This window comes from Taudactylus pleione, unplaced genomic scaffold (genome assembly GCF_031769625.1).
Source record: "Taudactylus pleione unplaced genomic scaffold, aTauple2 ptg000006l, whole genome shotgun sequence".
Classification (NCBI taxonomy): Eukaryota; Metazoa; Chordata; class Amphibia; order Anura; family Myobatrachidae; genus Taudactylus; species Taudactylus pleione.
This window is the reverse complement of record NW_028284409.1, coordinates 1,063,483-1,077,177: the sequence shown is the minus strand read 5'-3', so window position 1 is coordinate 1,077,177 and position 13,695 is coordinate 1,063,483. Positions and strand designations below refer to the sequence as shown.

The window sequence follows — 13,695 nt, the reverse complement described above, 5'->3', positions numbered from 1 at the left end:
CAAGTCTCTCATAGGGGGAGATGTACTAAGCTCTGGAAAGTGATAAATTGGTGAGTGATAAACTACAAACCATTCAGCTCCTAAATGTCAGGATAGCCCATCCAGTTGTGTTACTGTTTTATGTATAGTTGAACACTATCATTTGGTTTATTGTTGTCTTGTGTTGTCATGTGTTCTTTGTCCACTACCATACTACCTATAATCATTTGAACAGAATGACATTTAGTTTTTCAAAGTAAATTTCACATAATTTTTAAATGCTAACACCAATTGTCATGTGTCTTTATTTATTAAATAGTTTCTTTTTACAGGTCTATGCAAAAATGTGTACCCAGTGGGAAGTTTAATGAGTTTTGTTAATACATTTAATCAAGTTTATATTAAACAGGCTAAGTGTGACATTGTAATGCAGGATTCCCATGCTGTTCACCCCCCTGCTCTTGCAGTAACCAGACCATCTGTGAAAAATTAGTTTTGGAACACTTTTTTGGGGGGGAAAGGGTGGGACACTGTTTTTTTTTTTTATCTTTTTTTCTGCAAAGGTTTGTGCTGATCATCATCATCATCATTATCATCATCATCAATCTATGCTTGGCGGCAAAGGTCTTCCTTGTGGAATTTCCAGTTCAAGGCCTCCAAATGGCTTTTTTTGTCTTTCCAGTAGTCCACGGGACTGTGTAACATGCCTATTTGTACGGTGTCATGAAAATAATCCTCCACCATTCTTTGTATGGTGACCCAATCAGATGGAGTCACGGTAGCGGTGTAACTAATTTTCAGCAATTCTTTTAGACCCGGACAGATGTCCCGATTGACTCCTCTGCATTACCAATGAGTCTTTTGGGAAAGCTGAGTTTTATTCCTGGAAGCTGCTGGAGAAACTGAAGGAGGAGATGTCATTGTGTTGTGTACCACTTGAGCTGCCAAATTGCTCACCAGGGGCTCTTTGCATTGCTTAACATCTGGGTCAGTTGGAATGACAGACACAACGACGATTTAAACCTAGGATCAAGCACGGTTGCCAAAATGTAGTTATCCAATTTCAAGATGTTGGCAACCCTTGGATCCTGGTGAAGAGAATAAAGGACTATATCTACAAGTCTGACATATTTAATGGAATTGCTTTGTTTCATTTCCTCCTTCAATTTCTCAAGCTGATTTTCCAAAAGCCTAATTAGGGGAATCACCTGACTCAAGCTAGCAGTGTCTGAACTCACTTCAAAGGTGGCTACTTCGAAGGGTTTGAGCACTTTGCACAAGACAGAAAGCATTCTGCACTGTGCTGGACTAAGGAACACACTCCCTCCTCTCCCAATGTCATGGCTTTTTGTACAGCTGTGGATGGCTTTCTGCTGTTCATCCATCTGCTGAAGCATATAAAGAGTGGAATTCCACCTGGTTACCACCTCTTGCTTCAATTGCTGGCAGGGCAAATTCAACTGTTCTTGCAGCTGCTGCAATCTCGTGCATGCTGATGCTGAATATCAAAAATGGCTCGAAATTTTTTTGGGCCACAGACAGCAGGGGCTGTCATTTAAAAATAAAACCTGTACCACCAAGTTGATCTTGTGAGCAAAGCAGGGGATGTGTTGGAATTCACCCTGGTGCAATGCTTTCAAATATCCCCCCCAGATATCCCCCTCATCCTCTTGCACTTTCTCGGTCGTATCCTCAATTTCTCAATTTTTCTGAATCAGGTCCTTAAACCATCTATGCCCTTGAGCATTGGCTTTAGTAGGTGAAATTTCACTCACACTGCGTAGAGTCAGGCCGCTTTTACCCACATGCTCTGGAGTAATACAGCATATTGGGTTGCAGTGCACAGTACAAATACAACAAATTTTATTTTTTAAAGCTGGCAGCTTGGCTCACACTACATGGAATCAGACCGCTTTTACGCACATGCTCTCGGATAATACAGCGTAAAGGGGTGCAATGCACAGTACTAATACAACAATTTCTATTTTTTAAAGCTGGCAGCTTGGCTCACACTGCATGGAGTCAGACCACATTTACGCACATGCTCTGGGGTAATACAGCATACTGGGGTGCAGTGCGCAGAACAGTACAAATACATCAATTTTTAAAGTAATTTTTATTTTACTTTTTTAATTATAACGTTTTTTTGCTTCACAAATATTGAGTCACACTGTGAACAGTGGGTGTGGCCGGCAGAGTCAGTGCAACACCACTGTAATGGAAATTAATTAGACTAAGGGGACTGGGCACAGCTTGCCACTTATGCCTGTATTCAATTTGATCTGAGCCACGATACTTTTTCGCTTCCCAGACTTTTCGCCTATATCGCCTGTTTTGCAGGCGGAAAAATATTGCGCGCGTGCACGCTTATTCCCGTATTCAATTTGAAAGTAGGCGAAAACGGGACCCGGCGAAACTTAAACAAGCGGAAAGTCATGTCGGATCTGGAGAAATCAGCCTGAAACCCCCAATAGATGCTCTGACATGTGGGTTCACTGTGGTACCCCCGATTTGGCTTGCTAAAGGTATTTGGTGTTGTAAACGGGCTCAATAGCTGCTAAATAGCGTTTTTGTATAAGTGGTGCAGAATAGTATTCAGGAGGTTTTTTTTTCAGAAATTAACTTATCCCAGCAAATTTGGGGTACTTGAAAATGGGGGCCAGCATATTTATAAGTTGCTAAAGTTAAGTTTAAAAATTGTGAAAAATCCACCTGCTGCAAGCCCCTGCAATGAATAAAACACCTGGGGCATACTTGGGGACCCCCCCAGAGTCAAGTTCGCTAGTTTTTAACTTTGTCCCTCAACAATTTTTTTTTTCAGCCCCAAATTCAAAGTGATTATTTGGGGTGTCCTTAAGTTTTTTTTTTTTTTGACACAGTTTACCTTTGGGGGACTGTCTGAAGGCTGCACGGGGGTTCCCGCAATGTTGCACCCCAAAACCCCAATTCTGCACATTTTTCCGCCTGCTAATTGAATACGGCGATACTTTTCTGCCTAGCGAAATGACGTCATAGGCTAAAAGTTTTCGCCAAAAACATGCGAAAATGGCTTTTTGCTTCAAATTGAATGTGACCCTTAGATGGACAAAGTTACAGCATAGCTTCTTAGAGATGGACATAGCCCCAGCAGCACGGCCCCTTAGAGATGGACACAGCAGTGGCGTCACAAGGGGGGTGTGCGCTGCCGAAGGGTGAAACCAAAGTGCTGACTCCATCCTGTAGCATTACATGCAGCACTCAGTTCCTGACACAGTGAGGTAGTCAGCACTTTGAAGCAGACTTGTCCCGGGGGCAGCTCGCATCTCCTGGACCTCCAGAGTGACTAAAATGGGTGTTCGGGCTGTGAGGCCACACCCCTATCCGTGAAGCCATGCCTCCTATCCAGCGAGGCCATGCCCCATTTTCGCCGGCGCACCAAACCTCCCCGTCCATACCAGCTCCGGTTGCCACCTCAAGGAGGGACGCCAATGTGACACAGCCCCAGCAGCACAGCCCTTTATGCATACAGTCCAAGCAGCACAGCCCCTTTGAGATGGACACAGCCCCAGCTACACAGCACCTTAGAGATGGACACAGCCCCAGCAGCACAGCACCTTAGAGATGGACACAGCCCCAGCAGCAAAGCACCTTAGAGATGGAAACACAGCAACACAGCACCTTAGAGATGGACACACAGCAGGACAGCCCCTTAGAGATGGACACAGCCCATTAGATATGGACACAGCCCCTTACAGGTGGACACAGCCCCTTACAGATGGACACAACCCTACTTGGACACTGTAGAACAGAGTGCAGCATGCAGAAACGTGACTGGACTGGAGTGAATTGCAGCGATTCCCGGCTGCACCTCCTTTTATGGCATCCAAACCCTGCGAGAATCCGATGCCAGGAGGATGACGTTCGATCTCGATTTGATATCCGAGTTTGGCGGAAAACCTCGAGCCTGGTCTTGGATGCGGCTCGGATAAAGAAGTTTGGATTGGTCCATATTCAAGGTATTCTGGACCACTCATCTCTAGTTACTATATAACAATTTTATGTGAATATGCCTTTATTGCACTCTATCTGCTTGTTGATTCTCTGCTGTTCCCCCTTCCTAGGCACAAGAGGTGCAAGTCAGGGACACAAAAAAATCTCAGTATGAACCCGGTGGGTACACATTTTTTGGTGCTCATTTCAAAAATGTGTGTTAAGAAATTGTGCTTGGGTCTTACTGTTAATGACCACATGCAAGTGAACCCTTCTGATTCTGCTCAAAGGGGTACAGTATGTATTTATGAACAAGTAATGTAATAGAAGGTACATGTGCTGCAACACTTAAGCTGTGCTCTAAGTAAATTAGCTACACTTTGAAAATGATAATAAGGACAGGTTTGCATTAAATATATTTTTAAAGGATAAGTATCACAAAAGAAAATAAACAGTTTGTATGATAAAATAGAATTTAAGACAAAAATCCTATTTCAGTTTATCATTGTGATAATCAGTGCTTTCTGCAGTTTTGGAAAAGTTTAAAAGTCACAGGTTATACAGTAAATGTTACTGACAGATAAAGTATTTGAGAGTGGTAGTGTAAATGTACTTATCTTTCATCTAATATTACGAGTCAGCATCAGTGCTTACAATTTACTAAATAGAAACGTTGAAATAAAAACATGTAGTGTTTAGTGTTTTAAAAACCCTGCATTGTAGTGGGATGAAAATTGTTGCTATGCAATATTGTCAGACCCAGCCACATGGGCCAAGATAATTGATTTATTCCAGAGCCGATTACAATGACACTGTTATTATGCCTAGATATTTTTTATACTGGGTCCCCTGTGTTGGTACAAAGGAATTTTAGTCAGTGTACATTTATATATCTTAAGACTATTGGCCTGATTCACATACATCTGTGTCCACTTTTCTGTTGGGCCGCAGCATCCTCCTTCCTTATGCTAATGTGAGAATCTGGGCGATTTTGCTGTAAATTCATACAGCTGCACGTGATAGCCTATTCTGTCCACTGTTTTGTACATCAACAGCTGTCTTCATTAGTAACTGTACATGCACCCACTAAAGCTAGGTGCAAAGGTCTGTCATAAACAGGTGGGCCATCTCCGTCTGAAGTCGGCACTTCTACAGTATGCAATCACGTGGTCGCTGCCCAATTACTGCCCAGAAATACCCTTTTCTTGGAGAGTGTGGTCCGTCCTACAGGCGGATCAATCCGTTTGCACTAGTGATCACCATCAGTGAGTGTATGCCCAAATCTTCGCATGCATACTGTATCACTGATTTCATTCTTTGGGGCATGTGCAGTAGACTGTAATCCGAAAGATCCATTCACAATTGAACTTGCGTCTGACTCAGGCACTATGACTTCTAATTTTTTTTGTGTTTGCTCTTTCCTTGAGTTTAACTACATTTTTAAACTAAGAATACTGTAAAAGAATGCAACATACAGTAATTGTACTGTAGACAGATGTGATTTCCCTGAATTTATCATTGTAACCTATCATTTCTAATACATCTTTTCTAGCATATAGGGCTCAGAGATAAATTATATTCATTTTTCGATTGATTGTACTTGAGTGAGTTTCATACACACTCAAAATGTCGTTGCCTAATAAATATTTTATGAAATTAATGGTATCTTCTGACTGTTGCTAAAAGTTTGCTGTTGCCAGTCAAGTGTAACAAAATGTAAGATATCTCAGGAAGTTAATTATGAATTTATCTCAAGGCATTATGTTCCAGAGTCTACTGTAGTTCATTATCATGGAACATTAATACTCTTACTTTCTACTATTCTGTAGCTGCCACATTAAGTTCTTTTGAAGTTACGTCACATACTCAATTCTCATACTGAAGTGCTTAGAAAAAGATACAGTCCTAAGACATGCAGTGTAATAATATCAAACCTTGTATTGGTCTGAAAAAAAAAACCTACATTAAAAACTGTGGGGTCTATTTACTAAGCCTTGACTGGAGATAAAATGAATGGAGATAAAGTACCAGCCAATCAGCTCCTAACTGCCATGTCACAGGCCGTGTTTGAAAATAACAGTCAGGAGCTGGCTGGCACTTTATCTCCAGCCAAGGCTTAGTAAATAGACCCCTGTATTTTTTGCTAATTATGAATAATTTAAATAATTATATATCTTGTATATAATGTAGTGCCCCCAATCAGGACCACCATCAGGGGGGGACTGTAGGGACTATTGTCGCGGGCCCGGACACTCAAGCATAAAAAGGGGGCCCGGTCGACTCCTACCACCCGCCCGCCGTCGCTACTTTGGATGAATGGGGCCACCTAACCCACCCCTGCTTCCTTTTCCCCAAGGTGAAAGGAGCCCGCCGCCCACTGCGAACGAGGTGCCTGTCCGCCCCTTCTGCCAATGTAACTTAATTGTACATCGGCAGAAGAGGCAGACTGGCCACCCGTTCATGGCGGGCGGTGGGCTCCTTATCCGGCGCGTGTGACATCATTATGTCACCGCGCTCTAATGAAGAAGAGAGGAGCCGCGCAATCACCAGGCTCGGGGTAAGATTTCTATGCTGCTTGGCTATATATATATACAGTCAGGTGCATAAATATTGGGACATTGACAGAATTTTCATATTTTGGCCTCTATTCACCACCACAATGGCTTTGAAATGAAACAAACAAGATGTGCTTTAACTGCAGACTTTCAGATTTAATTTGAGGGTAATTACATCCAAATCAAGTGAACGGTGTAGGAATTACAACAGTTTCTATATGTGCCTCCCACTTTTTAAGGGGCCAAAAGTAATGGGACTATCAACTCAAAAGCTATTTCATGGACAGGTATGGGCTATTCCCTCATTATTTCATTATCAATTAAGCAGGTAAAAGGTCTGGAGTTGATTCTAGGTGTGATATTTGCATTTGGAATCAGTTACTGTCGACTCACAATATGAGATCCAAAGAGCTGTCACTATCAGCGAAGCAAGCCATCATTAGGCTGAAAAAACAAAACAAACCCATCAGAGAGATAGCAAAAACATTAGGTGTGGCCAAATCAACTGTTTGGAACATTCTTAAAAAGAAAGAATGCACCGAAGAGCTCAGCAACACCAAAAGACACGGAAGACCACGGAAAACAACTGTGGTGGATGACAGAAGAATTATTTCCCTGGTGAAGAAAAACCCCTTCACAACAGTTGGCCAAATCAAGAACACTCTCCAGGAGGTAGGTGTATATGTGTCAAAGTCAACAATCAAGAGAAGACTTCACAAGAGTGAATATAGAAGGTTCACCACAAGATGTAAACCATTGGTGAGCCACAAAAACAGGAAGACCAGATTAGAGTTTGACAAACAACATCTGAAAAAGCCATTACAGTTTTGGAACAACATCCTATGGACAGATGAGACAAAGATCAACTTGTACCAGAGTAATGGGAAGAGAAGAGTATGGAGAAGGAAAAGAACTGCTCATGATCCAAAACATACCACCTCATCAGTGAAGCATGGTGGTGGTAGTGTCATGGCGTGGGCATGTATGGCTGCCAATGGAACTGGTTCCCTTGTATTTATTGATGATGTGACTGCTGAAAAAAGCAGCAGAATTAATTCTGAAGTGTTTCGGGCAATATTATATGCTCATATTCAGTGAAATGCTTCAAAACTCATTGGATGGCGCTTCACAGTGCAGATGGACAATGACCCGAAGCATACTGCAAAAGCAACCAAAGCGTTTTTTAAGGCTAAAAAGTGGAATGTTATGCAATGGCCAAGTCAATCCCCTGACCTGAATCTGATTGAGCATGCATTTCACTTGATGAAGTCAAAACTGAAGGGAAAATGCCCCAAGAATAAGCAGGAACTGAAGACATTTGCAGTAGAGGCCCGGCATGGCATCACCAGGGATGAAACCCAGCGTCTGGTGATGTCTGTGCGTTCCAGACTTCAGGCTGTAATTGCCGGCAAAGGATTAAAAAGTGAAAGTTAGATTTAGGATTGTTTAGTTTGTCCCATATATATATATATACACACTAACACATATACACATGTCTGTGTATGTGTATATATATATATATATATATATAATGTCTTGAAAGCGGCACTCCTCAAGAATGAAAATAGAATAATAAAATAATTCCGCTCCGGTGCCCTCCGCACCAAACACGTCTATTTGGGTGTAAACAAAAGACTTCCAATTGGCGGCACTCAGGAAATAATCAGACACACATCAGGTTGTGTAACCAACATTTCAATGCTGTATACACTAATTTCCATCAGGATGTGTGTCTGATTATTTCCTGAGTGCCGCCAATTGGAAGTATTATATATATATATATATTAATGTGTGTGTGTGTACTAGGCACATATGCTGCATGTGCAGATGCAGTTGTATACCGATATACAGGCCTGTGAGCAGGGGTATGCGGCCGGTGCGGCCACCAAGGGCGGGTTCACCTGGGGGGTGGTATTAAGTTTTTATACTTTGAGGGGGAGGGGGGCCCTGCTGTGCCTATTTTGTCAGTCCCAGGCCCCACAATTTCTGATGGCAGCCCTGCCCCCAATACATAGTATAGCTCATAGCAGTGCCCCCAAATAATACATACCACACAGGACTGTCCCAATTAATTATATGCCACACCATAATGCCTCCAATTGGTATGCCGCACCGTAATGCCCTCAACTTAAAATATGCCACACAGAGCCACACATGATTCCTCACTCATGTCCCCATGTATGCCATCCTCAGAGTCCCCTCACTCATACTCCTTTATATGCTAGCCATAGAATCCCTTCAACCTTAGAGTCCCCTCAGACATGCCCCTTTATATTTGCACCCCCAAATGTAGATATAACTTTCCCCTTTATATGCCTCAGCCCTCAGAGCTCTTATCTTGCCAGCCCAGAGCCATCTTGTGCCTTTGTCAGTCCTCATCACTGTCCATTCAACCACCACACATCACACAAGTCACTACAGTCATGTACTTTGGCTGTCCCTGATCTAAACCTAGTAGGATTTTAGGAAAAAAGCAAAGAAAATGGTAGTTCTAAACGTATAGGAATCATGGTGTCACATTTTTTCACATCTCCCTTCACCTAGACCCAGTTCTAGTTTGTGGAGGTATCTCGCTAGGGTTGACATTAGGTGTTCTCTTTGAAGTGTGCTAGGCAGACCATATAGTCACAAAGCTTTGTTTAAAAATGGGTGTGGCCTCATGGGCATGGCCTCATGGCAAGGGGTGTGGCCTCACATGAAGTGCCATGTCCGCAAGCCACTCCCTGCCAGTTTCGTCATGCTGAGGGCATTCTCACCGCTCGAGGAGCTGATGTGCATGCCCACAGTCCTTCTCTCAAGTGAATAAACACAGCATGTGAATGAGCATTTTCTTACCTATATGATGTCTCTGCAATGGGGAACCTCTGAAGAAATTGATCCTGGACAGGCCGTGTCTTGAGTCGGTGATCACTATTCATGCAGGAGATTACATGGTCTGGAAACCACCTGTTTGCAAAGCAATAAAGCCAATGTCATAACCAAGCAACAGTAGTTCAACTAAATAATACTAGTAACAGAAGTTTTTGGGCAGGACAAATGTGTGTTACCCTTATAAAAAACAAATTTATATTAATAAAATATATTTTCTCATTTGGTACCATTTGCATCAGTGATATGGTTTCATTTGAATTGTTGTCACCATCATCTTGCTCCTCTCCAGCACCATCATCCTGCTTCTACCCAGTACCATCATCCTGCTCCTCCCCAGCTCCATCATCCTGTGCCTCCCCAGCACCATCATCCTGCGCCTCCCCAGCACCATCATCCTGAGTCTCCCCAACTCCATCATCCTGCATCTCCCCAGCACCCTCATCCTCCGTCTTCCCAGTGTCGTCATCTTGCATCTTCCCAGTGCCATCATCTTGCGCCTCTCATCTTGCGTCTACCCAGCGTCATCATCCTGGCATAGCACATAATAGCCCAGTCCCCAGATAAATCATCTCCCCTTAGCACTAAATAACCCCACTCCCCCCCAGACAAATCATTTGCCCCTAGAACAGAGTAATCCCACTCCCCCCAAACAGATCATCATTTCCCCCTTAGTACAGACTAGCCCCTAGACAGAAATCCATTAGCCAGTGCAGCTCTGCAGGCAGCCTGTCAGTCTGTCAAATAAAATGTCCTGCAAACAGGACTGACAGGCTGCCCACAGCAGGTGCCAATGACAGCACTGGCCTGCAAATTGCAATCAGAGTCACTCAGTGTCTCTTTACTTGTCTGAGTCTCCTGGCCACCCCCAATTATCTCCACTCCTGTCCCCAATGAGTCCTCTGTACAGTCCAGCTGGCAGGCAGCAAGTGGGGGCCATATGAAGTGCAGAGACGGTGAGCGGGCATTGTCAGGACTGCTGTCTCCCCCGTGAATGATGTGATTGCTCTGTGCCTAGTTTATCATGAAGATGTGCCTTACCTTTCCTGCCGGTCCTGGACCTGCTCTGCAGCTTCTGCCTCCGAGGCTCGTGACGTCACTGGCCAGCGTTTGTGGTGCACGTTGTTCTCCTTCAGCTGGGTGGGACTTGGAGCCTCTCCTCTTCCTGCGATAACAGCTGTGGGCCGCAGTATTAGCTGTGACAGGCAGCCGGTGGGCTGCCTGTCATGAAAGAAAGCCATGATGGGAACTTGCTAAAGGGGGTGGGGCCACAGATGACAAGCAGCCCCACACACCAATCGGCCCACCGGGAATCTCCCTGCTGTAGACAATGGCTAATCCACCCCTGAGTTGGCCAATGTTTTGTCTACTGCACATGGGTCTGAGTCACACTGCGAATGTGCCGCAATGGTCTTGCAACGGAATGGGTATGAAATACCGCCGGCCGTGCGATTCCCGTCAGTGGCAGCCCTACAGGAGCAGAGTGCGGTGCAGCGGAAGCCTGACAGCGCTGGAAATTCAGATAGTGGATAGGTAAGTATCCACTAACCTAACCCCCCTAACCCTAACCCTCCTTAGGGGTGCCTAACCCTAACTTCCCCCCCAAGTGCCTAACCCTAATCCCCCCTCTAAGTGCCTAACCCTAACCACCCCCTTCCCCGCTGCCTAAACCGAAGTCCCCCGGGGGGGTGCCTAACCCTAAGTCCCCCCCGGGGGTGCCTAACCCTAAGCCTTCCTCCCCCTAGCCTAACCCTAACCCTCCCGGGGGGGTGCCTAACCCTAAGTCCCCCCGGGAGCCCTAAACCTAACCCTCCCCCCCGCGGCTGTCCGCTCGCGGCGCCCGGCATCACTACGATCGTGATGCCGGGGCGCCGGTCTTCCGGCATCGGGGAAATGCGGGCGTCTACATCTAGACACCCGGCATTTCACCCTTGCCGGGATAAGACAGTCGGGAAGCCGGCTGCCGGTATATAGGCAGTCGGCTTCCCGATTGCTTCCCCTTGCAACAACTGTTGTAGTGTGGTTTAGGAAAGCACAGTGATTGAAAATGGCTGTTTGTTGGAGGAAACAAAAATGCAGGCGTGTCGTGACAGTTTCAGGGTCATGTCACATCCAGTCACTGCTTTTTCATATAGAGCTTTACTGGACCCAGTGAATGACATTCTGAGCAGCCAAAGAGTTCGGCAGAGGTCTGATAATGCAACCGATGTTCGTCTGATGGTGCGTCTTTCTACACAAATGATGGATCTGAGAAGCCGGCGGTGGGCATCTCTGTACAAACAATGACAGCTGTAACATTTGCATATTTTTTTTTAAGATCTGCTGCATACAAAGACACAGCAGCAACGTGATTAGCATCCACCAGTATGTAACCTATAATGGTGCCGATTTAGAGAGAAATTATTTATTATACTGTAGCTAAATAATGAATATATCTATCTATATAAAAATATATTTAATCTACTAGTAAAGGGATTTCTGCCACCCACTCTGTCCTGTCTCCCCTCCCCCCCACTCTGTTGTTTCTTTTTGCTGCTCTGTCCTGCACTTCCCCGTGATGTCCCTCCACCCAACATTCTGTCCAGTGCTCTGTTCCCCCTCTGCTGCTCTGACTGCTGCTCTTTCCCACCAGGTCCTCTCTGCTGCTCTTTTGCACCACCATCCTACCCTTCTGCTCCTTTCCATCCATCCACCCCACTCTGTTCCGCCCCCATACTTACACTGCTTATGACAGCCCAGCATGTTCTCCTCTTCTCTGGCTATGTCTGTTCCCTCTCCGCAGCAGTGGGATCCGTTGGATGGGTGGCATGTACATGTTGGAGATAGGGCTTTAGCAGATTATTATATAGATAATTATGAAAGAGGTTTGTTTTTAAAAATGTTGTCTTTAATGAAGATAAACATTTAACACCAATGGATATAAATTACTACAATTAGAAGCAAATGCAGGCAATGAACTCTGAATTAAAGGGGTTCTGAATGACCTCAAGGGTTATACAAGTGAAAAAGCAGGAGGGAGCATGAAATACACTTTAGCGTAAATTACATCTGAAAAGGGGGATGTAGTTATATGACCAGCGGCTACAAGGCCGCCGGTCACAATCCCGATGCCGGAATGCCGGCTAAGGAGTTATGACAGGCATCAAGATACCAAAGCCTGTCATAATCCCAACGCCGGAATACAGAATGCAGCGGGCCAGATCGAGGTAAGAACGGGTGCCTGTCCTGTTAGCCGCGGATGGAGGGCTAGGTTTAGGGCACTCCAGAAGGACTTAGAGTTAGGTACCCCCTGGAGAGTGTTAGGCTAGGTAAAAGGAGGGTTATGGTTAGGCACCCCCGGGGGGAGGTTAGCGTTAGGCACCCCCCTGGGAGGGTTAGGTTTAGGGAGTGGGGAGGGGGGTTAGGTTTAGGCACCCCCGAGGGGACATAGGGTTAGGCACTAGGGGGGAGGTTAGGGTTAGGCACCCCTAAAGGCGGGTTAGGGTTTGGAGGGGGGAGAGGGTAGGGTTAGAGTACTTTCCTTACCCTGTCGGACTCTCCTTGTCAGGAAATGAACCGGCGGCTAAACACCCGCTGGTAATGCAATCCCATTCCCTGAAAACTAACCTGCCCCAAAGATTTACTAGTTTTAAAGGAAGGAGAAATTTCTAGAAAATAAATTTACACTAAAACAAATACATAATATCTATACAATGATGTGCTTTTTTTTCAATTGCCTTACATTACATTTATTTACTTATTATCTTGTTTTTTATGTCAATTTTATATTGAGTTACTCTTTCTTTCAGTTGTGCTGATGGATATTTTGGCCAGCCATTAGTGCCAGGTGGTTCATGCAAACCATGCGAATGCAATGACAACCTTGACCTTTCAGCCCCAGGCTGCTGCGACAGTGAGACAGGAGCCTGTCATATTTGTAAGCCAGGTGTGACTGGGCAATATTGCGATAAATGTGCAGATGGATATTTTGGAGATGCTCTCGGGCCAAGCAACTGTCAGAGTGAGTAGACATTCTCTAGTTGTGTAAAACCATGATAAGAAAAATATGTGACCTAAACTAGTAAAATTAATATTTAGAAACACATATACACATTCAGTAGGCTCTTCAATTGCGTTTTATTATATTTTTTTATCACATACTAACATTAGATTAGTTAATTACAATTAAAGCTTGGTTGGCTGAACAAACAACACACATGAATACAGCTAAACAGAAGTAAAAGTAATCTGACAAGCAATGCTGTTCATGTACAGTCTAATTCCTCTTTGCTAAATTAAAGCTTGTTACACTGTATGTGATTTAATTTATCTCACAAATCTCTCT

At 44.5% G+C, this 13,695-nt stretch overlaps 1 protein-coding gene across 1 annotated transcript in view; it reads left to right on the top strand.

Annotated features, from left to right (window-relative positions):
• The window catches only part of LAMA2 (laminin subunit alpha 2), a 901,593-nt gene that overhangs the window by 514,998 nt on the left and 372,900 nt on the right, over positions 1-13,695 (top strand). The window contains exon 19 of the mRNA XM_088452064.1: positions 13,160-13,371. Coding sequence (XP_088308190.1) covers positions 13,160-13,371 — 212 coding nt within the window. The remainder of the gene's footprint in view (positions 1-13,159; positions 13,372-13,695) is intronic.